The sequence below is a fragment of the Podarcis cretensis genome, assembly GCF_951804945.1.
Source record: "Podarcis cretensis genome assembly, chromosome: 1".
NCBI lineage: Eukaryota > Metazoa > Chordata > Lepidosauria > Squamata > Lacertidae > Podarcis > Podarcis cretensis.
In genome coordinates this window covers 63,690,212-63,714,084 of record NC_137170.1, presented here as the reverse complement: position 1 = coordinate 63,714,084, position 23,873 = coordinate 63,690,212, and the positions used below count along the sequence as shown (strand labels likewise).

General features: G+C 40.2%; 1 protein-coding gene across 3 annotated transcripts in view; it reads right to left on the bottom strand.

Annotated features, from left to right (window-relative positions):
- Window positions 1-23,873, bottom strand: part of LUZP2 (leucine zipper protein 2) — a 310,191-nt gene that overhangs the window by 61,100 nt on the left and 225,218 nt on the right. For 2 of the 3 annotated variants that reach the window (XM_079969126.1, XM_079969125.1), the window contains 2 exons: window positions 22,389-22,451; window positions 5,928-6,044 (listed from right to left, as the gene is read on the bottom strand). In XM_079969126.1, coding sequence (XP_079825252.1) covers window positions 5,928-6,044; window positions 22,389-22,451 — 180 coding nt within the window. The remainder of the gene's footprint in view (window positions 1-5,927; window positions 6,045-22,388; window positions 22,452-23,873) is intronic. The other variant, XM_079969127.1, reaches the window with a different exon arrangement.

The window sequence follows — 23,873 nt, the reverse complement described above, 5'->3', positions numbered from 1 at the left end:
GATGTCAAAGAGATAAACAACTACCTGACATTTAGAAGACATCTGAAGGCAGCCCTGTTCAGGGAAGTTTTTAATGTATGGTATTTTAATGTATTTTTAATCTTTGTTGGAAGCTGCCCAGAGTGGCTGGAGAGACTCAGCCAAATGGGCGGGGTATAAATTATTATTATTATTATTATTATTATTATTATTATTATTACAATGTAACATGTCAGAAATTGTGAATGGTATGGGAGATGGGCTTGTGACAATGAGTGTCACAGCACCATCCAAATGGACACAAATATGATCATTCCCCATATTGGAGGGAGTAGAATCAGTGCTGCTTACTGGGGCCAGGAATAATTATTCCTAAAATAGAAACCACGTCTTACAATGAAACTAGCAAAATTATTAGTAGTATAATTGTTCTATTTGTAAATTTAAATGGCTTTGTGGAGACATCCAGTGTTTATATAGGGAAAGGGAGAAAGGATACTGGACCAGATGGTTATCTCTGCTGTAATACATTTTTATGAGGCATTTAACTTCTTCTTCTTCTTCTTCTTTTTTTTTTTTTTTTTGCACATGAATTGCCCTGCAAGGTTTTAACTCATAAGTCATAAAGGACATCACATTTAGGGCTCTTGGCTAAATATTTCCAAACAGGCAATTGCTAGAGCTTACTGCTAATTTTTCCCAAAGATGCCACCATCCAGATGTCTGACTTTCATATTTCCTTTACAGAACTGCAGGAAGAGACACTTTCACCCTCTCAATCATTAATGTGTGGCATTGGCAGGCTGGTTGTTGGCATGAAATGCAAAAAAAATAAAAAAATAAAAATGGCATGCACTGAATTAAGATATGATGTTAAATATATTAAATAGACTCTGAGCAAAAGCAATGTCAAAGTGAATGGGAATTCTTCCACTAATATGAAAAGTAAATTAGGAAGGTTCAGTAAAAAGTTAGATATTTTAGAATCATAGAATTATGACTACGTAGAAGGGACTACCTTGGTAATCTAGCACAACCTCCTGTAATGCAGGAATCTCTTGCCCAATGTGGGGTTCAAACCCATCACCCTGAGATTAACAGACTCATACTCTACCAACTAAGCTATAAATCCCAGTGAACTGAATGCAGGATTTCAGTCCACACAAGGCCTTGGATAGTCAACTTAACTGTGGAGACTCAAGTCCAAATATCTAATCAACCCCTCTCAGTGGGTGCTCCTGAATCAAGCTAAGTATGCCCCAGTATGTTTTTTGTAGGAGTGCCCATAGTGCGATATTTCATCCAAATGTATTACTGTGGGTTACAGATGAAATTCAGGAGAGAATAGCCTTTGCTGAGAAGAAGAGACAGAGGAAATATTGTGCTATTTATTCCCCCTCCTCCCAAATAACACTAGGAGTTTTGTGTGCTCCAGAACAAGAACGGAAGAGTTTTCAGCCTTCAAAGAGGAGAGCCCACCTAAGCTGAAATTGACAAAGAAATCATCTGGGCATGCCAGAATGAACAGTTTTCCATGAACAGCATGGAAAAGTTCAGAAATGCCCCATGCCCGTTCCTGCACTGCATCAATTTACCTTTGCAAAGGAATGTCCTAATTGCTTAGAGTTAAGAAAGGTCTGATGGAATTTCTAGTTCAACCTCAGTATCAAAACAACCTAAAACCCTCTGATGGATGCCATTCTTTTCTTGAACATCCCTCAGTAAGGGAAATTCTAGAATTCCTTAGCTATGAAAGGTTGCTCTAGGGTACAGTGAAGCGACGTAAACCAAAGCCACCTCCCTGTAATTTAAATCCAGTTTAATCACCTCTAATTTTGGGAATGAAAAAGCAGCACCTGGAAGAATTTGACACCAAAAGTATTTCTTGCCATGGCTGTCATTTGCAGTCCTTCCAAGATAGAAAATAATGAGCCCAATAGAGTATAAACATTCTTATTCATATCAATAAATCCATTAGTGGTTTAGCCAGAACAGTCTTTTAAACAAAATATATGCATTGCCCTACCTATCATTTAATCCCATTTCATGAGAAAGAGAGAGGGAGAGGGAGAGAGAATGTGTGCATGTGTGTGCACACGTGCATGTATGCACAAGCGTATACATGCATTTTGGTTTAACTGATTGACTTTAATGTCTGAATCTCTTTCACAAATCCTTTTTTCGTTCACAGGCCATTGAATCAATAAGCTGGAAGTATCAATCCTCCTGCCACATAACTTGTATAACAAACTTGCAGTAGAAAGCTGTTTGGTTCAACAGATTGATTGGTGATTTGGAAGTCAATCATGCTTAAAACCTCTACCTTTTTATTGTTAGATTATTCCTAAATTCCCTTTCAAAGTTGTTAAGGGGGGGGAAATGTTCATAGGTTTCCATTTTGATAAATTATGATGCAAATTTGGACTTTGCATTAAAGATGATGAAACATCTATCACTGTAGCAGGTGAAGATTAGCCATGGACTGTGGAGACCCAAGAGAAAACCTGCACTCTCCCCACTAGTACTTTTCACCCTATCTCACAGGGTTGCTGCAATGATACAATTGGAATGCAGCTAACCCTGTGCTTCCCTGAGAACAATGGAAGAAATGTGGGGTTCAAAAAGGGATAAAATCAGTTGTGGTGTTCAGCCTTCTAAAATGAATTCTCAAGTGCATACGCTGGCCACGGTTGGCATCCAAAAAATGGCGAGTAGAAGGCTGGGGGCCTTTTACAGCTCCCACCCCGGGCCTTTGTGTCCCTAAAATACTTGGAGGACTCTCCAGAACAATCTGTGCTGTGGTTCAGGGACTGCTGTTGGAAAGAAAATCAGTGGAACTGGTGACAGTCTGGTGCTTTCTGCTTCCTTCAGAAGGTAGGATATAGCCCTCCAGGTTGAGGTGGGGAGATCATTATACTTAGGAAATGTAACTGGGAAACGAGGGAGAAACAATCTTGGGTAGTCATTATGAGAGGCATAATGAAAATTAAGTTGTAAGAGTAAAGGAGTGTATCACTTCAGTAATGGGAACAAAGGCACAACATCAGAAGTGAACTTTAACAGATTAATGTTGCTTTTTTCAAGTGCCAGTTATGAAAGTCTTAGCAACAGTTTCTCTCTACTGCAGTGGTTTCCAGACTTGCTTCATTTAAGCAACCCTTTTGATATTAAATAATCTACCAAGGAATCCCCACACATTTCCCACAAATTCCCAGCACTTTGCAGAGGACTCTGTCCAGGGAGCACAATAGACTTCACATTTCTTCAAGACAAGGTTTCATCGTTGCATGCAAACAAAAATCCACCATATGTATATCTGACAAACAAATATGAACATAACATCTTACAAACACAGAATGTAAAATGTGATATAGCATGTAAATGTTGTGTATTATATTTAAGGCTACCTACTTATGCAATATATAATATAGAACAGAAACAGAATGAATACATATTGTTTTTCACGTGATACACATGAAATTCTAATAGGATTCAAGTTCCATTAATGAAATCCGAACTCTACATCAGCTCCCGTGAACCACAGCTGCAAAAAGCCAATGCTACTCAAAGTTAATGAGAATTCACATTTAAGAAAACTTAATATCTAATAAACATTCCAAGCATAGCTACTCTTGATTACTATTGATCTAATGGAAGATTTCAAATATTGTCCTGAATAAAGTAGATCAGTAGAGTGGATGTTAAGGAAAGGGCTCTTAATGACAGTGCAAGATCCTTGCTTAAGAAAAGAGAACTACGGTAAAATTCATCAGTGTGCTACTGCTAGCACAAGGTATTGTGCAATTGCTTGCCCAAGATCATGCACAATTAATAAAGATAGTGTTTGCACTAAGTCCATATTGCACTAAATTTTCAGGAAGTTCTTCCATTAGTTTGTCGAACAGGACTGTCACCAGAATTTCTGCCAGCCCTAATATTTCTAGAGTAATTTAAAAACATCTTTGGAAGTCTCTTCTGCCCCACCATAGTGAAATGTTCATTTTATTTTAATATTCCCTGCTTCCTAGAGATCACGGTGTATTCCAAGTGGCCTTTCATAGTTAAATTGGATGCTATGTTACCAAATGAAACTTTTTTCAGTATGTTGCGCATAGTTTATATCAGAAGTAATTATATATTAAAAGGATCTTGAATTAATTAATTTCATTGAAATATGAAAAGAAAATGAGACAATATGTAAACACTGAGTATAAGAGGGCCTTCCTAAAAGAACATTCAGTAATTGTAATAATTATCCTTTCAAATGCATATCCTATTTAGTTTCAGAATCTTTCATTTTGCGAACTGCGATTGTATACTTGAGAACAATTCATTGTTTCTAATTAAATCCTTTTCTTTCTTTTTTTCCTTTTTAAAAAGCCTGATCTATTCTCAGGTTACTTTCGGGTATACATGTTTAAAGTTTCACTAAAAAATTAAAGACAGATAATAATTGTTTTGCCCAATTATACTGAAAAGTTAAATCATGGTGACCTGAGAAATAATTATCCATTAAAAGTTTTGGAAATGACAGATGAGACGAAAAATAATGAGCAGTTTACAACTGAAGAAGTTGCTGGCAGAGACTACTGTAGTTCCCTTTTATCCCATTCTAGCTAAGACCTCTTCAGGTGTTCAGTCTGAATGTATGAAGGAGTGAGGGAAACATGCTGTGTGGGCCCCACCTCTTCAATGATTCTGCATGCGCCAGGCACATTCCATGGCCAATGAATGATTGACTTGAGCCTTACTCACACATACAGCTTCCAACAAGGGGACAGGAACCCTGGTCAATCACATATGATTCCTCAGCTCGATTTAGCAGCCAGGACTGCATATGTGTAGCCCTGTCAAGTAAGGTGGAATTGAATGAATGAGCTGTCCAGGAGAGGGAAAGGGCTGAAATTAAGTCCCCACTCCCCTTCTAGTTCAGTGAATTGGTGTACTTTCCAGTTTCTCTTACATGGTGACCAGAGCCAGCCCACCATGTTTTGCTACAAGAAGAAAAACAGAAAAAGGCCGCCCCCTCCTTCTCCTCCCCTGCTGTGTGTCTGCTCGGAGCAGTGGGCAGGTGCGCAGCAGGGGAGGGAGAGGAAGCAATGCTGATGGCCGACAAGAGCAGGGCATGCTCCGTGGAGGCCTGATCTGCTGCCTTTCCCAGCTATCCAGAGCCCACTGCCCTGAGGCAACTGCCTACTTAGCCTCATGGGTGGGCCGGCCCCGAGAGCAACATAAATGTAGCCACAGCTTCTGCATGCATCGATGGTAGCGTCACAGTCATGATGTTTAACATTTGATTCACATGTGGCAGCTTTTCCCTACATGGAGATAATTTTCATTTTGAGGGAAAACATGTACATAGTCACTTGATGTCTGTAGTGTGTTTATTATAATTGTGATGACATTCTTCAGGAAATATATAGATGGATTTATCAATTTTATCTTTATTATGACTGGGGTTTTTTGTTTACTATTCATTAAGTAGGCAGGATCCTCCTCATTCTTTTACTCCTGTTATTAATGACGTGTAAATTTATGCTGTAAACTGTCCTGTGATCTTCAGATGAAGGACAGTATATAAATTTAATAATAATAATAAGGTCCTAAGTAGATATGTGCCACTGCAATGCTTGCAGATCCTAACACCGCCTACACACAAAATATGGATGTAATTCTAATTTGGGCACAAATTCTTACAGACATGCAGTCCTGCATATGTTGCCTGCCTTGTATGCTCTCTCTACACACCCATGCGTATCTCATGTACACAACAGTTCACCATAGAATTCTAACTACTCTACTCATCCCAGACACCTCTGGAGCAGAAAAGCTTTCATAACTATCTTTAGAATTAGAGGTTTCAGAATCCAAACAGACGTTTCTGGAATGGGAAACAATAATTTATCAGAACACTGGTGGAATTTTTTAAAATAACCTTCAGAACTCACTCTGTGTTTTTGACAAACCACTTCCCAACCAATTTTCTTTGAGCATACATTCATTTCAGACTGAAAATAAAAGTGTTTCTCTACATGCCCTAGAGTGTAGGGATCTGGACCAGAGATCTGCAAGACAGTAATAAATATGATGTTACGTTATTTTTCAATTTTACATTTTAGCTTTCAGAGTTAAATAGTCAAAACACGGATAAGCAATGTAATTTAAACATTGCTTATTTCTGCATAGACATGCATATGATTGCACTGTAAGTGACTTTATTTCTGTTACTGTTTATATATCTATATCTCTCTTTAAGCATAATTGTCTTTGTACTGCAGCTGTACATTCTATCTTTCCCCATATTAAAAAATGAATCAACAGTGTGCACTGTTAAATTGTTCTCTCCGTATTAAAAGTAGCTAATTACATATCCTAGCATATCCTAGCAAAACTGATATTCCAGGAAGAATAGAAGCTATAAACACATTTCAGCAACAAAAAGATTCCTTCACTATTAAAATGTAAAGTACTGTTATCTCCTCAAATTGAAATCCCTATAAAATGCATTTTTATAGTGCCATCAATCTGTCAACAGCTTGCTCTGTGTAAGTAAACTTCGGTTCAATCAACAACACTCATGGCAAGACACAAATACTCTCAAATCTTGCAAATGTCAGACTCCTTTCAATATGTCAGTGCTAGTTAGCCCAGTTTCATACACCTTGTGATCTCCCCTGAGCTGAATGCAGCCAGGTATTGCAGCCTCACAAGGGCTTCTTGACCGAAGAGTGAAGTAAAAGTGCTTTAAATAATAATTTTAAAAATCTGTCCTCCCCACCTCACCAAGACAACTTAGAGACTGGCTGGTGACACAATAGATAGGTATATTATCAGAAGGACTACAAAGTGATGCCATTATGGGTTCCATAATGGTTTCACCTCTATGGACTCTGGTCTATGGAATCCAGGTTCCCAAACTTTGTGTGACACCACCCTTCATTGCTGGTGAGGCTAGAGATGCTCATAATTCTCCTTGCTACTAGGCTTAATCTAAACTAGCCATTCAGTTTTGTTTTCATTGTGTCCCCCCCCCTTTTATGTTCAGTGCCTGTCTGAAACAACCAATCCCAAGATTGTTCCCCAAACTTTTGCTCATCTTATCTGAACTTGCTAGGAGTGCTCTTCAAAGCGCAAAACTGAAATAAAAAAGAGGAGAGCATTTATGGCTCCTGCAGGGGCTTCTAGAGTAATATCAGAAATAAATTAAAATTACTGTTTGCTTCTCCCATCTCTTTCTGCTGTCTGCCCTATTATTAACATTTAAATTGTAAGCTCTGCAGGACACAGATTTATTCTTTAACTGATATGTATATTTAAGCTGTCATGTATATTAATGGTGCTGTGTAAATGAAAAACAATAGAAATACATTCTAAATATGACATCCTTAGTGCAAAAGGTTATTGACTGTAGTTCAGGAAGAGTATGTATGATATAACTACGTGAGATCTTGTCTAAGAAGAAAGGTTAGTTACAAAGTTTAAAAGACATAAAACATAATAATTTCACTCACTGCATGTGCATACATACATACATACATACATACGAAAAAACTAGATATGTTTGTGAACAAGACATAGCAAAAGAAATGGGGTTGTTATGTCAGTTCACTGTACTAACATTACTTAAAGAATTTATAGCAGCTTTTGGATAGGAAGAAGTAGATATTTTCCCCTTGTGAAAGAAATTTCACAGTGGTGACTTTGTTAAAGATGAGAAATAGATATAGAAACTCCCAGCTAAATTCAATATGTTATCTTAATAACAAGAGACGTAAGCCTGGAGACAAGAATCTGAAAGATATTATATTTTTATTACTGAACTGCTGTTAGCATATTGTTTGCAAGAATAAGTACTGAAACCTATTTTATTCTGGATGGGCACACTAAGGATTTCAGAACTGGCAGTGGCTTGCTTTTTTTCTTGCAAAAAATACCCCACTCCAACAGCCCTACCCTTATCAGCAAGATTCTTTACCAAACCATTCTCTTCATCAAGAATGTTTTGTCTAGGAGAAAAGAATCTATTGTTTAGAATTTCATAAACTGAAATTAGCAGTCAAGAAAAACTGGATTTTTTTTTCATTTCCCCCAAGGTTGTATTGAAATGTTCATTTCTTCAAAAACTGAAAAGAATGTAAGAGTGATGCTTGAAACTCAAGATAAAACATGCTAATGTACACTGGGGTTTTAATGTAGCTTCTAAGCACCGAAGTCAATTACATTTTATGTCTTCATTCATGTATATCACCTCTTCAGTAAAATTAGGGTGTCTCCTTACCTACTGCTGTTAGGGGTTTCATGAAAGCCTCTCCTCCTTCCGGAGGGGAGGGGTTGTGAGCGGGAGCCAATTCCCACGTCACGCAGGGGGCATTCTGCCCCCTGCCCTGCCATCTTCACTGGTGCGGCACGCCTCCCAGTTGGACACCCAATCGGGTGACACCGCAGGGGCATGGTCTAGCCGCTCAAATGCGGCTGCGCCAGCTCTCCCCGCCATTGCGCTGCCAATTTTCACGAGTCACCACCCACCACTCCCTTTAGTGCACAGCTTCTCGCTTGACCTTGCTATGGACCCATGGTTGGTCGCTCTGGTTGCCCGGGGGCCTGGTAGGAGTTTTTTCCAATTGGAAAATTGGCACCGGCCTCTTGGTTTTTTTCCGCCTACCTCGTAGCAGTCGTCACAACTTTCTTGGTATTTGGCAGTTAGGCATTGGAATGTGTTGCTGGTGTGTGGAAGGGCAAGGTGTGGCCATCGCCTACCCCTTCACTTATGGGTACTCCGTTAAAGGAATCCGGCGGTCGTGGATCCTGTCCGATGCTCTGTGTGGCAGGGGACCATGGCACAACCCTCGGTGACATCAGGGGAGAGCTTATAGTTGTATTTGCATCAACAGGCTCCCCCTACTGGTGGTTAACCCTTCATCAGACTCACCCCTCTCTGAGTAGGTGGAGTCAGATTTGCTGTTGTCCAATGCCTAAGCCAATACCTCCTCACATGCTGTAATCAATAAAGTTGTGGCCTTTTCTAGCCCATTAACCTAATATCCTATGTCCACGTGTCTTTATTATCCCCAAGCGGGGGACGGGTCCTCGAATCACAAATAGCAGTTCTCAGTGTCTACTAATAGCCCAAACCCAGGTGTGCTGCTTTGTATATATATTGCGGTGATCTTATGCAAAGGAAGGTAGAGCTCCTTTACCATAAAATAGGTAAACCAACCTCAGAAGGTGAGGCTTTGGCCAGCTACATATGACCAGGTAGGTGAATTTATGATGTTTAAAAAGGCAGTTTCCCATTGCATTAGGTTTCTCTAATGATGCACATAAGGAAATGTCATCTGCAAATATTGTGGTTGGGTCTGAGGCAATTGCAAGCACAGCAAGATGCCAAGAAGACTACTGGGGCAACGACAAGAGAAGATTTGGGAGTAGGTAAAGAAAAGAAGTTTGAAGGACATTCTGGGGAGGCCTGATATATGGGCCACAAGGTAAGTTGCTCTACTGCAACCTGAAAAATACCTTCCAATTCGTCACTGCTTCAGGAGACAACACAGAACATAGGTTGCCCCCATTTGCCTATCCAATCTCTTACGAGCGCTGCAGCATACCTGAAATCTTACTCCATATGACAGGCAATTCACTGTTGCTGTGCATTTCAATAAATGACAGTTTTGAGGATGCAGTGAGAATCTTTGTGTCTCATGCCCCACCACCTTTGTGTCAGGAACAGACTGGAGCCAGAAGTGTATGTGACTTTCTGCTTGGAGAATGATCCCACTGCCAGTCCCAGCACGGCTGTTGGTTGGCAGATCTTGACAAATACTCTGACACCAACTCCCTAAACGATGTCCCGCTACAGGAACCTACAGATCTGAGGGATTCAATGTGCCCTGGCTCATCACAGAGCCTATCCCCTCTACACTCATTGCCAAAACCCCAGGAACAAATGGCAAATGTGGTGGCAACTGTAAGCAGGTGGCCAGGCCAAGAGGTGCAGTGCGTACCTGGTAGTATGAACCCAGAATGAGCCTCATTCTAGAGGGGAGGAAGTCTCTATGCATCACCTGGATCAGGGCCCTGCTAATGTTCTAGGAAGGGCTGGGAGCAGGTGTAAAACTGGTTGGGTTTGTAAGAAGATGTTTCTGGCACAGCATCACATTCTGGTCAGTTCCTGTTGTCCTGTGACTCTGTGGTTGGACAGCTCTTCTGCTACTCAACCCACCATGCTAGAGACCTTGACTTGTGTCGTTATTCCTTGGTCTTAATGGTGAAGTCAGGAATACAAGCCCACAGCAGTGGTAGCAGAAATGCCACAAGGAGTTGCAGCTTTGCTGGCCTAGCCAGTAGATGCTTATTGAGAAATATGAATGTGTTGGTTTTTGTATTGATTTCTCTATGATACTGTGTACACACACACACACACACACACACAAGTCTAAGGAAACATAAATTAGTATATGTCTCTGTGTGTCTGAAACACATTTTAACCACACCCCTTCCCTCAAATAAATTCTAGGTGCTGTAGTTTACCCCTCACAGAGTTACAATTCCCAGCAGCCCTTAACAAAGAGTGTGGTGTTGATAATGCCAAAGTTGCAGGTTTGATCCCTTTATGGATATTGCCGCATTGCAGGGGGTTGAGCAATATAATCCTCAAGGCCCCTTCCAAATTTACAGTTCTATTATTCTGTTCCCAGAATTCTTTGAGGGAAAGAATGTGCTTCAAATGTGCTTTAAAGGTACAGAACAGAGAGAGGGGCTAAAATAGCAAATATTAGAACTGAGAGATGAGAGATTAAACCATAACTTAAGGAGACAATGCCTTTCATGAGACTATCTTCACAGTCAAACAGTATGCAGGCTTTAAAGTTGTATTTGATGCTTTATCAGAGATAGGATAGCTGACTTTCAATCTCCAGACCTGGCTTGCTCACTAAATCAAAGATTGGGAGTCAGCTACTAACCTTTTAGCACATCAAACAGATGTGAACAATACATTTACCAGCTGTGAGTTAGACTTTTAAAAAGACTATTGTTTTAGATGCTGTCTTGATGAGCACATTAATGACTCCAGAAGCACTGCTGCATGCTTAATGGGCTGCAGTAAGGTCTGTTTTGATACTACTGTAGCCCGAGGGTGAACAATAGTTGCAAATACTTCTGGGGATTCTTTCCTCATGAGATTTCTCTGTGTGTTCATTATATCCAGCTAGCTTCATTAATTCCAAATTCTCCAGTGCAAATGAAAAATACAAATTTCATCCTTTGACATAGCTCTGTGAATAGTTGCATGTAAGTTGTGTTCCTAATCCAGCTTTGGCTAAGAAGAGCCATATGTCAAAGCAAGCTTTTAGGCATGTCACCAGTCAGATCAAGAACTGCAATCATAAATTAGATATGCACAAAAATGCACATTGGAATGCTTACCTGTTTGTGACCATCTATCTGCACTGCATTACATTTAGTTGGGTGCCCAGTTTCATGCACATCCACATTCTGATGCACCTTCTCATGCATAAACAATTTCTTAAATTATGATTAAAAACTGGTTCATGGCACACATGTCCTCAAAACAAATAGTTTTTTTTTCCTTTCATCCTCCTTCCTAATCTGTCCTGTCTTTCATTAATAGTGAGTCTGTGTGCAAATTTTTAATCTTTGTTCTAGTTTAGTAGATTTGAGCACTTGACCATTAGCTTCACAAAAGTATGGTGGCAAATAGGTGCTAGCATCAGTTCAATGCATCCTTTTAGATTTGTGTGTATGCTAAAGTTAAGGAGATGATAATCAGGCATTATTCAGGTTCATGGGTGTTGTACAAATTACCGTACTTCAGTTCTATCTGTGTGTCTAAATTGCCAATAATGGTTTCATTTATATAAATTATAAACTGTCCTGGACTAGGAATGTCTGCTAGGAGCTTCACAGAGCTTTTGATTCACATATAAATGTTGCCGTTCACATACATGTAGTTTCTGGAGCTTCACTGTCTGATTTCTTATTCTGGGAGCTGATAAGAATAAATTAAAAGTTGCCCATGGAAAAATTTGGCAGCTCAAATGTGAGGAATGTTGATGGGTAATTGTGATATGAAAGTGGCTTACCATTTCCCCTGCTTCTGCTTTTGCTACCACTTTGTGGCAGTGGCAGTCTTCCCAATGGACACTAGATGGTGGTAGCAATTTCTACCCCCCGAAATGCCCCTTGGAACAACTCTAGATCATCACAGAGACATCTAGGAAGGGGTGGGGAAGATGGTAGCCAGTGGCTGCCAGGACAACTACTGGTAAATCCCTCAAACTATCCCATTTTGTATTCACAAAAACAAACAAATAAACCCCCATTAACTATGCCGGTGAATCAGTATTCTGATGTGAACTGAAAATTAGCCCTTATATGAGCAGAACATGTCCAGGAAGGTCATTTTGGGGTTCAACTCATTGACTTTAGGACTTCATTTTACTTCCAACTCTGCTCACATTTAGATTCTGCTTGCATGGTATGTATTTTAAATGAAATCCTGAGCTTCTTTCCAAAGGCAATATTTGCTATGAGAATTTGAGTAATTGTATATTTACTTAGTTCCAATTATTTTCAGCAGGGGAAAAAATAGATCATTCCCCCCCCCCATTGCACATCACGTCTTTCTTACTAACACTCATGAGAATAAATCATTGGTATTTTACTTGATGATGTGATCAAACCACTATCTTAACTATAGTCTTCACTGTGAAGAACAGGTTCCATTTTGTGTGTGTCTGTCTCACCCTTTTATTCAGTGAAGCTTCTTGATTCATTTGCCAATCATTCTCTCCTTTTTTGTTCTGGTTTGTAAAAGGAGGACCATGATAAGACAGAAGAGACAGCAGAGAGGGAAGTCGGCAGGGTGTCATGGCAATATTTGTCAGGAATCTTGGTTTTACCATAATTACATATACACAAGTCATGATCCATAGCTCCAGTGCATAAACTTGTGTCTTAGTATTTCTCTGTAAAAGCTGCCCCTCTCATTTCATCCCACTGCTGCTGGGAATCCTCTAAAATACATACAAAGTAATATATCATTTTTCTATTGCCCCCCCCCCCACTCAGACAACAGAAACAAATCAAAGCAGAAAACATGTTTAAGCATTTGAAACACTTCTAGACAAAAAAACAATAATCCCAGAAGCCTTTCATTTATAATTGGATCTGAAAACAACTAGCACATGGACCCTGAGTGCCCTTAAAAATGGCACAACAAGTTGTATTCATTTCCAGATTACTTTTAAACATTGTTATGTATTCCAAGGAAACATACACAGACAGCAGATCATTTCCAGACCTCTTTGTTTTGATTTTTTTAAAAAATAATGCAAATTCCCAATGGATAATTCTAGCCTAGAATTTGATTTGCATATGTGTTAAGTATTGCGGTACATGTAATGGGATGAAGTAAGGTGGGATGATATCCCACTTCTTTTCAGGCTGCCCTATAAGATGTTTCATCAGCCTGACACAAATATAGTAGGGAAACATTTGTGGATAAGTTAGAAAATGGGGCTTTACATTTGTATTGCTTCATGGAAGTGTTTTCAAGCTGTGTCTCTGGGTCTTCATGGAAGTTAATCTAGGGGAAGGGGTCTTCAGGGAAATGATGAGAAAAGACAGGCTAGCTTCCATCCCATCTCCCGCTACTTGGGTTCTGGATGTACCCAATGGACAGCTGGGAGTAACCATGAAACATATCACAGCTGGTCAGAAGAGGTGTGGATGGAACTGCAGAGTTTCAGTAGGTAGTTAAGATAGTCCCAGCATTTAATATGGAGGCCAGAATGGCTTCTTCATTCACTTTGATTCAGCAATGGTAAGGTAATAAACTGCTCACTGGAAGGACAGATTGTGAAGCTGAGACTCCAATACTTCAGCCACCTCTTGAGAAGAGAAGAATCCCTGGAAAAGACTCTGATGTTGGGAAAGATGGAGGGCACAAGGAGAAGGGGACGACAGAGGATGAGATGGTTGGATAGTGTTCTCAAAGCTAGTTTGACCAAACTGCGGGAGGCAGTGGAAGACAGGAGTGCCTGGCGTGCTCTGGTCCATGGGGTCACAGAGAGTCAGACACGACTAAATGACTAAACAACAAGAAGGTAATAAAAAGGTATATCCTTGATGCATAAGGGTTGATGTGGAGACTGGATTAGAGAGCTTTTGTCTTAGGATGCAGAAATGAAATAGGGACCTAGCTATATTCATTTCCTTCCTCATCTCGACATTCCCCAAGGCCTCCATGGGGGAAAGCAAAAACACATCTTTTCCCCAGCACCAGAGGTTTCATTCTATTTCTGGAGCAGATCTGTTTCCTAGTAAAATGCAGAGGAGTCTGCTGAACCCACTCTCCCTCCTAGAAGCCATGGGTCTTGTACAGATTTCAGTGATGGAATATTTCCTCAGCCATAACTTTCCATTAATCGTATATGCTCTCTAGCAAATATGTGGGGAAAGCACAGGGATTTCTCAGAAGACAAGCCGATGAAGAAACAAGAATATTAAGAAAGTGGTCTTAGTGATGTGGGCTGTTCTCCTTCCCTGGAGTAAGGCCCTTGCATTAATCTCATTACATTTATAACTCTTATTCTTCTGCTGTCACAATGATGATTGTGAGTAGTCATTGGGCAGGATCACAGATACAAAAATGAAGGACCGCATAAGGGGTCTTGTCAGGATGCTACATTATAGCACCAGCAGTAGCTCATGTGCAGATTCCAGTTGAAGACTAGGACCACTGGAATGACCCATGCAAAGGTGGATTCAAATTATCAGTCAGCTCCCTGACGGCAGCCATCTAACACACTAAACCTTGGGGTTGTTATTTCCAATATAGTTGTGGCTATTTTCAGCCCACACCTGGACTCTGTATGCTATTCCAAGTGGGGGATTGGCTCCTGGAAAATATGCCACGTGCATGTGGGCAACAATTGTGATTTGCTGTTTTAAACTTTAATTGTTTTGTATTGAATTGCTTTATTGTACACTGCCTTTGATATTATTTAATGACAGGCAAAATAGAGATGTTTTAAGTAAATAAATAATGGGCACAGAATGAAGCCTACATCCTGGAAAAGACCCCTAAATTTAAAATGCAGGTGAAGGGAAATAGTGACAAAAAAGAAGGGTAGGAGACATATATTCAAGTTTTAATATAGATTTATAATTGCTTGTATGATGTAATATTTATGAACTGATATTGGGTTAATGGTCTATAAAACCATAATTAATCCATACCGGTGAATAGGTCAACTAAAGGTTGTAATGAATCAAAGCTCTCTCTCATCTTCACATGAAGATTCCTTTGCTATTTTTATAAACCTGTGAAGGAAACAAGAGCCCCTTTCATCTCTGACATGTTAGAAACAGTCTTTCTATTGTTTTGTAGCTGCTTTGAATGTGGCCTTGTGCATTAAGAAGGTTATTACATCTTTAATGAACTGAAAAAATCCAATTTGGAAAGTTTTGCGTGCCCCTGAGGTGGCCTTAAGGTTCCGGACTTACATTTGAAGTTAATGGCACCTTTAATATGTCGCCCAAGTTATTTTGTGTGACAAGGTTAGGCAGATAAATTTAGCTGGAGTGGCAGCAGCAGCTCTGCAGCCATTTCAAACAAGAGGGGTCCTTCAAGCTGATTATGCAGGTGCTGCTATTACTGAAAAACTGAACGACTGGTTTTGTAATTGACTTCAAAAAAAGGTTGTAGTTCTGGCCCAAGCTGGCTATGTGTTTTTGCCTTTGCTCTGATTGGGACTTTGAAGATGCCCTAAGGAGAAGCACTAGAGATAATTAAGATGCTGAAGATCTCAGAAAGTTAGTAGTGCATTTTTAAACTGTCCTGAGCTCTAGGCCAAATGGAGCTTGAAAGGGAAGGGGAATACCCAGCTGTGATGAGATGCAAGACAAGCCCAAAGCAGGTCATCATGTGGCTAAGAGTAAAATAAAATAGGAGGAGGGAAGAAAGTCATGTTGTGCTGAAAATATCTTCTGTGTTTGCCAGACCACAGCCCCACCTATTCTCTATCAGTGAGTGGGAAAAGAAATTGCATCCAGAAATGATCAGAGAACACAATTATGTGAAATTCTCATGGATGGGGTGCAGGTTTTGCTATTGCATATCCTCTCGAGGTGGCATTTCATTCAGCAAGCAAGTGGTGTGTGCCTGTGGGTCTTTGTTGGTGTTCCTGTTGTTCTGAGATAATTTTCTGGCACACTGGTCAGATCTAGTTCCCCACCTTTTAGATAAGTCCAGCCCAGTACCCACCAAAACTCTAAAGTGGCATACTCTAAAGCGGCAGAAAAAATAAAGTCTCATTTACAAGAGAAGAAAACTTTCAAGAAATCAGAGAGCAGGTTTCAGCACAACTCTGGAAGGAAGGAAGGAAGGAAGGAAGGAAGGAAGGAAGGAAGGAAGGAAGGAAGATGGAGAATATATGTTGATAGTAGTTAGATTGTTGGACTAGGACCTTCAAGATCAGTGTTCAAATCCCAATTCAGCCATGAGACTTTCTGGGTGAGCTTGGGCCACTCACTGCCTCTCCATCTAAACTACCTCACAGGGTTGTTGTGTGGATGAAATGAAGAGTGGTGAACCTTGTATGCCACCTTGAGCTTCTTGGAGAAAAAGGCAATCAACCGATCCCTCAATTAACAAAATATGTCTCCATGTGGTTCTATAGTCCTATAAGATTTTGGATGAAATGATGTACTGTGGTACCTTGGTTCTCAAACTTAATCCATTCTTGGAGTCTGTTCAACTCCCAAAACTGTTTGAAAACCAAGCGGAAGCTGCCTCGGACATTCGGCTTCCAAAAAACATTCACAAACCGGAACACTTACTTCTGGATTTGCAGCGTTCAGGAGCTGATTTGTTCTGCATCTAAGCTGTTCAAGAACCAAGGTACAACTGCAGATCACTGTTGCTCAAAGAGGAACACACCCAGTGCTTTCTTCTTCTCCAGGGGGTACTCAAGGGTATACTCTTTTCGGTTGTTTTTAAAAAGTATGGCATTTACTGTAACAACTTCATGGTGAGTACCGACACCTATTTTTCTAGAAAAGTACTGAACACACCTCAGTTGGAAAAGTCAGCATTCCTGAGCCCTTTATTTTCTCTTGGCTCTCTAAAGGCCAATGAAACTATCCTGAATTGAATGGGTGAAATAATTTAACTTCCTCCCAGCAAATGTGATTTATAAATCAACTGCTTTGTATACTGATGTGGCCAAAGAGTAGCCTAAGAATTTAAATCTAAATAAAAAGTCCAAGAGCCTGAAGGGGCAATAAAATAAAACAATGGCATAAGAATAGGAAAATAAGCAGTGAAGCCTTCCCATAATAAATGTACTTGATGACATAATGCTTGCAGTTGCAACTGTGCTGCTTCATTGATTTCACTTGGTTTTGTATGAATAAACATGAGAGCGGTCAACCATATGGAGTCAGCACTAGCAGCAGTGGCGAAGCTTGATCTTTTTATTTTAGAAATGGAGATGCTCAATGAAGCAGTTGCCTCTTCTAATACTCACATTCAGTGGGTGATGTCCCTCAACCTTAGCTCTGGGTATTCAACTGTGAGTGATCTATGCTTTCAGTCCATGCTTTTCAGACCTTGCGCTAATTAGAGTAGGGACCGAAAGCTGGAATGGAGTGGATGGGGAGTCAAAAGCACAAAGGTTTAGGGTTGAGGTGAGTTCCTGACCACTACCACTTGCTTATTCTTGAGGAGGAGAAACATCTTATAGACCACTTCTTGCCTTAGGCCAGAGAGTAGGGAAAGTTTCAAAGTTTCTTAGCCCAAGGGTGGCATTCCCTTCTGAGCAACATTCCATCAAGGCCAGTAAGAGGCAATGTCAAAGTTCAAAGACCAATTCCAACCATGCAAAACATTAAAGAGAGGTGCAAGGCAGGGCTGGTTCAGAGATGAGGAGAGACGAGGTGTGGCTGGGAAGAGGGTGTGGTGTGGGGAGACCCCTCGCTCCTGCTTTAGGCTGTGAAAGATACAGATCTCACCTGAGTCAATGATGCAATATAATGCAGAGTCCAAGAAAACATGCTCAATGAGGATAGGCATTGAAAGTTACACACACAAGGACCTAAAGTTTCTTGCCACTTCTTTAGCTTATCCCTTCTCAATAATTTTAAGATAGGTATATCCCAATGAACTTACAGTGATTTCTTATGATTTCTTATTTATTTCTTAAAATAATTTCCGTGCTGCCTTTAAAAATACAGTATAGGTCATTCAACAAAAATTAGAAAGCAACAGAACAATAACTGGACAGCAATTAAAATCACACAAAGCCAAACAATTTAAAACACATGAGAATACAAAATCTAAGAACCAACACAAAGCAGTAAAATCGCTAAAAGAAACCCAGAAAAATCAGAAATAAAAAGCCTTATAAGAAAGGTTTCAGAACCTGTGAAATCATCCTAGTTCATCCTCACAACTACGCTTTGAGCCGGCTTAGGCTGAGAGATTGCAAGTGGTCAAAGATCATCCTCTATGCTTATTGAGTGGCGTTAAAACCTGGACTCCAACAATCTGCTCACTGCAGCACATGGGTTCTTCCACTTCCTTGATCACTTGCAATATACACCCCGCCATGCTACTCACTGCCTGATTATAAATATGTTTATTCAAGCATAAGTCCTACTAAGTTCAAATTGAGTTACCCTTCAAAGTATGCCTGAGACTCTAGAGCTAGACTGTGATCATGCATTCTTAAAGCCCAATACCATGCATATCTTCTCAGGAATAAATCCCATGGTGTTCAGTGAGACTAATTCTCAGTTAAGAACGACAGTACTAAGCTGATTCTGCTGCTGTCTGTTATGACTCACACTTCTATAATTTGGCACACTTATTTAAAATGATTTCTATTGAAATCAGTGAGACTGTATTCCTAATGAACATGGTAAAAAATAGAGGGTTGCTTTGTTTCACTAAATCTGCAGCTATTTCTCAGTTTGCATTTGTGTTTTTTTTTGGTGATTTAATAATTTCAGGTGAAAAGAAATCAAGTTGTAAAAAGCTGATGAGATGATAGAAGGAATTTATGTTCACTCGTATAGAATTTTCAACATAGAGCACATGTCTAGAATAGGTTCTAATGGCACATAAAAGCTCTGAGAGCTTTCTTCATCCGAAAAATGATTAGCAATAGAAGGATAGTTTATAGGGTGCTTTTCATTGACAGTGTACTGAATAGAGCACTAAAGAATATAGGAAATTTGCTCTACTTATTGGGCATGGGTGCAATCAAGCACATTTACGTAAGTCACAAAGGACATGCCCCTCGAACAGGGAACAAATTACACCAGCTCTGGAACACTGGAAATGTCTTTTTTGCCCCATTGAACTCAGTGGAGCTTCCTCCTGAGGAGGTATGAATAGCAAAATGAAAAACTTGCCCCTACTTGCAGGATCACAGGGCCCATTTTTATTTTTATTTTATTTTATTTATTGGATTTATATACTGCCCTATATCCAGAGGTCTCAGGGCAGTTGACAAAATAAAAATAAAAATGGTCCTGACTTTGGATTGTACAGCCAAGCAAAAAAGTACTTGTTGAGGATCAAGCTTTATTAAAAAGAATCTCTTCATGCTCCTCAACCCAAATGGGACTGAACTCCAGTGAACATGGTGGGTTGTACTTAAGAGTATCCAGGATTGCTATAATACTGTTGTGTGCACGACAACCTCAAAGCAATGAGAGATTCCAGGCAGGGGCGTAGGAAGGAGGGGTGAGGGGGTGCGATCCACCCTGGGTGCCACCTCCTGGGCAGGGATTACCATGACAATCGCCCTTGTGGGCGGCCTGCCTTGCCCCTGGGTGCACGGCATGTTCATCGCTCCATGAGCCGGAGCGGCCAGGTATGCTGCTGATTCCAGGGGTTCCAAAACTTACCCAGTGTTGGCTTCCTTGGAATGAAGGTCAATGTACATATGGTTATATGGATATATGGCGGGAGGGTTCACTGCATTAAACTCTAACAGATCTTGCCTACCCATCAGGTTCCTAGATCCCGCCCCAAAATGCATAACTTTGGATTCAGTATATAGAAAGACAACTTTCAGTAAAGTCGTACCTTGGATCCTGAACACCTTGGTACTTGGATGTTTTGGCTCCTGAATGCTGCAAACCCAGAAGTGAGTGTTCCGGTTTGTGAACATTCTTTGGAGCCCGAACGTCCAACAGGGCTTCTGCAGCTTCCAATTGGCTGCAGGATCTTCCTGCAGCCAATCAGAAGCCACACTTTGGTTTCTGAATGTTTTGGAAGCCGAACGGACTTCCAGAACAGATTCTGTTTGACTTTGGAGGTACCACTGTATCAGCCAAAACACAGAGACCACATTGGCCTATTGTTCGTCATCCCAGGATGATGCAGCATCTAGTCAGGTGAGGTGGGAAAAGGCTCACCCATTTGTCTCTATGGCAAGAGGGCAACCGCTTTGGCCATGTAAATGGCAGTACTTAACTGGCCAGCTAGGGGCATTATTCAGCTTCTTCTTCTACTAGTTTCCAAACCTCAAAGATACAGGATCACAGATATGTAAGGGATCTATGGATAGCATCCATATTGACCCCCACAAACATATAACAATACTTTCAAGAAAAACTAGGAAATAGACATAGATAATCAGACAGGATATTTTTCTACTCAGAGATCAACTCCAGTGTAATTTGGGGTAGTAAAATGTCCCAAATTTCACTCAATTTATTCATTTCCCAACATTTATATACCACTTGTGTATATAAATATAGCCAAGTGTGTTCTGCCAGAAGAACAGCACTTTAATCTGCTTCCCAGAATCAGTTTTTGCTTGGGGGAAAGAAGGACTTTTTAAACCCCAGTTAATTAGTTCTTAAACAGAAACTAATGAATTGACACAGGCAATCTTAGTGGATAATTTTCTGCTTCAAGCCATGTTCAGACGAACTCCTGAACACACATCTAAACTAAAGTGTTCAGTTCTTATGCTTATTATTATTATTATTATTATTATTATTATTAATTGTACCCTGCCCATCTGACTGGGTTGGCCCCGTCACTCTGGGCGGCTTCCAGCATATATAAAAACATCATAAAACATTAAACCTTAAAATGCTTCCCTATACAGGGCTGCCATCAGATGTTTCCTAAATGCTTACAAGGCATGTTTCCAAGTAAAACTACTTGCACATGACATCAAGCTATCACAGATTAACCTAACACAAAATCCAGATTACAATTTGGTTACAAGCACAAAGCAAAGATAAAATTCATGCAAAGCATGCAACTCAAACAGGTGAGTCAATCCACAGACTTTACATCAAATAATATACATGCAAGTTGTTGTTAAGAAATGACATTTTAAAAGACATTCTGGAACACCTCTACCCCGTTATAGACAGGAATTTGTGGTTCTGCACCTCAAATCCAAATGAAAATCCACGAGGTAGAAGATGAATGTGGCAGTAAAACATTATCACTATTTTTGCATGCATAAGGCAGGCATGTGGGTATCATTTGCCAGGCTGATATTGTATTTCCTTCCTGGCTTCACTAGCTACAACTAACACGTGCTGTTGTACAGCTTGTACCATTGGGGGAAGGTGCAATCTCCAGTTTTCTGGGCACTGCTACAAGCCCTATAGTTCCTGATCACTGGCCATGCAAGCTGAGGTTCATGGGAGTTGGAGTCCAAGATAATCTGGAGGCTAACAGGTTCCCAGGCCCTGTTGTGCCCATTTACTAAGTAAAATGGAAGGGAAATAATTCTGTAACTTTATAAGTACACAGAAGATTTTCACCATCTCTGTGAAAGGAAATCTCTGGTGGAATGATTTATTTACAAAAAATAAAATGGAAATAAAAAGCAATCCAGCCTCTTAAATGAAAGATTTAAAGTATGATTGACCAGAAACAGAAGAGTCTTGCTCTTCATTTCACAATTTTTGAACTTCTGTAACGGAGTCATTTTTTTATCCAATATTTTGAAAACTTATAAACCTCATGAAGGTGATGTCAGTTTCAAGAAGCTGTATGGATTATATACAAACTATCACTTCTATGCTTAGAAAGGCTAGACTACTGGAAACACCTTAACTGTGACTTCACTTCCATGGCTATACTGTATAATATGTAATAGTGGGACTTCACCCTTTAAGAACATTTTCATAGTGAAAAACTGCTGAAATCATTGACATTTTCGACAATGTATCACAGAAATCAAATTTGCCCTTTAGTTTTCCAAATCCCTTTGAATATGTATGGTGATAGGTAGTCATTTCTGCCCCCCAGCACAGGTTAGAATAATAAAACCATTGGACCATATTCCCTTAATGTTACTCTGCCTGTAAGCAAATACCTTTGCCAGCTCAAGTGACAAACTCACCTTAAAAATCAAATCCTTTTTCCCATAGCGAAGCTCCTTCAGTTGGGCTTGGATCTTTTTTGACTGCAAGCAGAGGATAATACATTAATCCTTTAAGTAATTTATATTTTAAAACCTGCAGAGGAAAATATATTAAAGTTCAGGTAATAGGACAGTATATCTGGGGTGGGGGTTTGGTAAAATTACAACTGTTGATGAAACGAGCTGTGTTTGCTACAGCTATGCTGGTCTTGCATACATTATGCACGTAAAACAAAGAGCCAAATTTGCCACTTTACAAAGAACATGGCAAGCACAACTGACACGTCAAGAATGAGATTGCTCTTAATACACATGTTGGCCTGGAACATGAGTGCAAAGTAAGCTAAGGAGACTTTGCCTTTCCCTCTTTCACCCTTAAGCTCTCTTTGGCCCTCAAAAATGGGTGATCAGAGAACCCTTCTGAACAACATGAGGTAGGGTGCAACAGAATGTCAAAGGGAGGGCACATTACCCAAAATTGAGTGGAGCCACTTTTCATGATTCCGTTTAACTCACAAAATATGGATCTGCACCTCCCCCCCCACACCCCCCATCCTACTTTGTTTAGGATTATTTCCATTCTATCTCTATACATTGGTATAATCAATTAGGGCTTGGAGCTATCCAGACTTTTCACAATTTGTAGTGAGAAAAAAATCTGTTAGAAATTGTTTTTCATCACTTTGTAGCTGCAAATAAACCACTCAGGATATTCTTGTTTGCAACCACACGAAGATGTGTAACACGAAGCAGCTTGCTTCCATGGGGATTTAGTCGTGTTTACCACACCATAACAGAGACACACAATAAGTCTGCAAACCACTTTGGGAACAGCTGGAGCTGCTCAGACTAGGGCAGTGGTGGCCAAACTTGGCCCTCCAGCTGTTTTTGGACTACCACTCCCATCATCCCTGGCTAACAGGACCAGTGGTCAGGGATGATAGGAATTGTAGTCCCATTCCCTTCCATTTTACTTAGTAAATGGGCCTACACCACTGGACTAGGCACACTCTGAGGTCCTGAGAAGTTGCTGAAAGGTTCCTGGTGGAAAGGTACTGGTTCTGGTTATGCCACGCCCCCCAAACTCTTTAAATTGTTTTTCTCTGAATTTGCCAATTCTGTTAAAGTGCTTTAGTGTGCTGGGGGGGGGGGAGTGCTTTGAAGCATTGATGAGTGTAAACCCTATAAAGCTGCACACACAGTGACTTAATGCCAAGAGGAGCATTAGAAAAAGGACCTTGTAACCAAGGAGCTTGTAACCAAGGACATTGTAACCAAGTGGTAGCTCAATTCTATGCATATCTACTTGGATGTAAGGCATATGGAGTTCGCAGAGACTTCTACCCTCGTAGATTTGTATGGGATGGCATCCTAAACCAGACTACAAGATTATCTGCCACATTAGTTTCTAATCTAACTAGAAGTTGCACTGCAAAGTCTCAAGGAGGTATTTCCTAGCCCTGC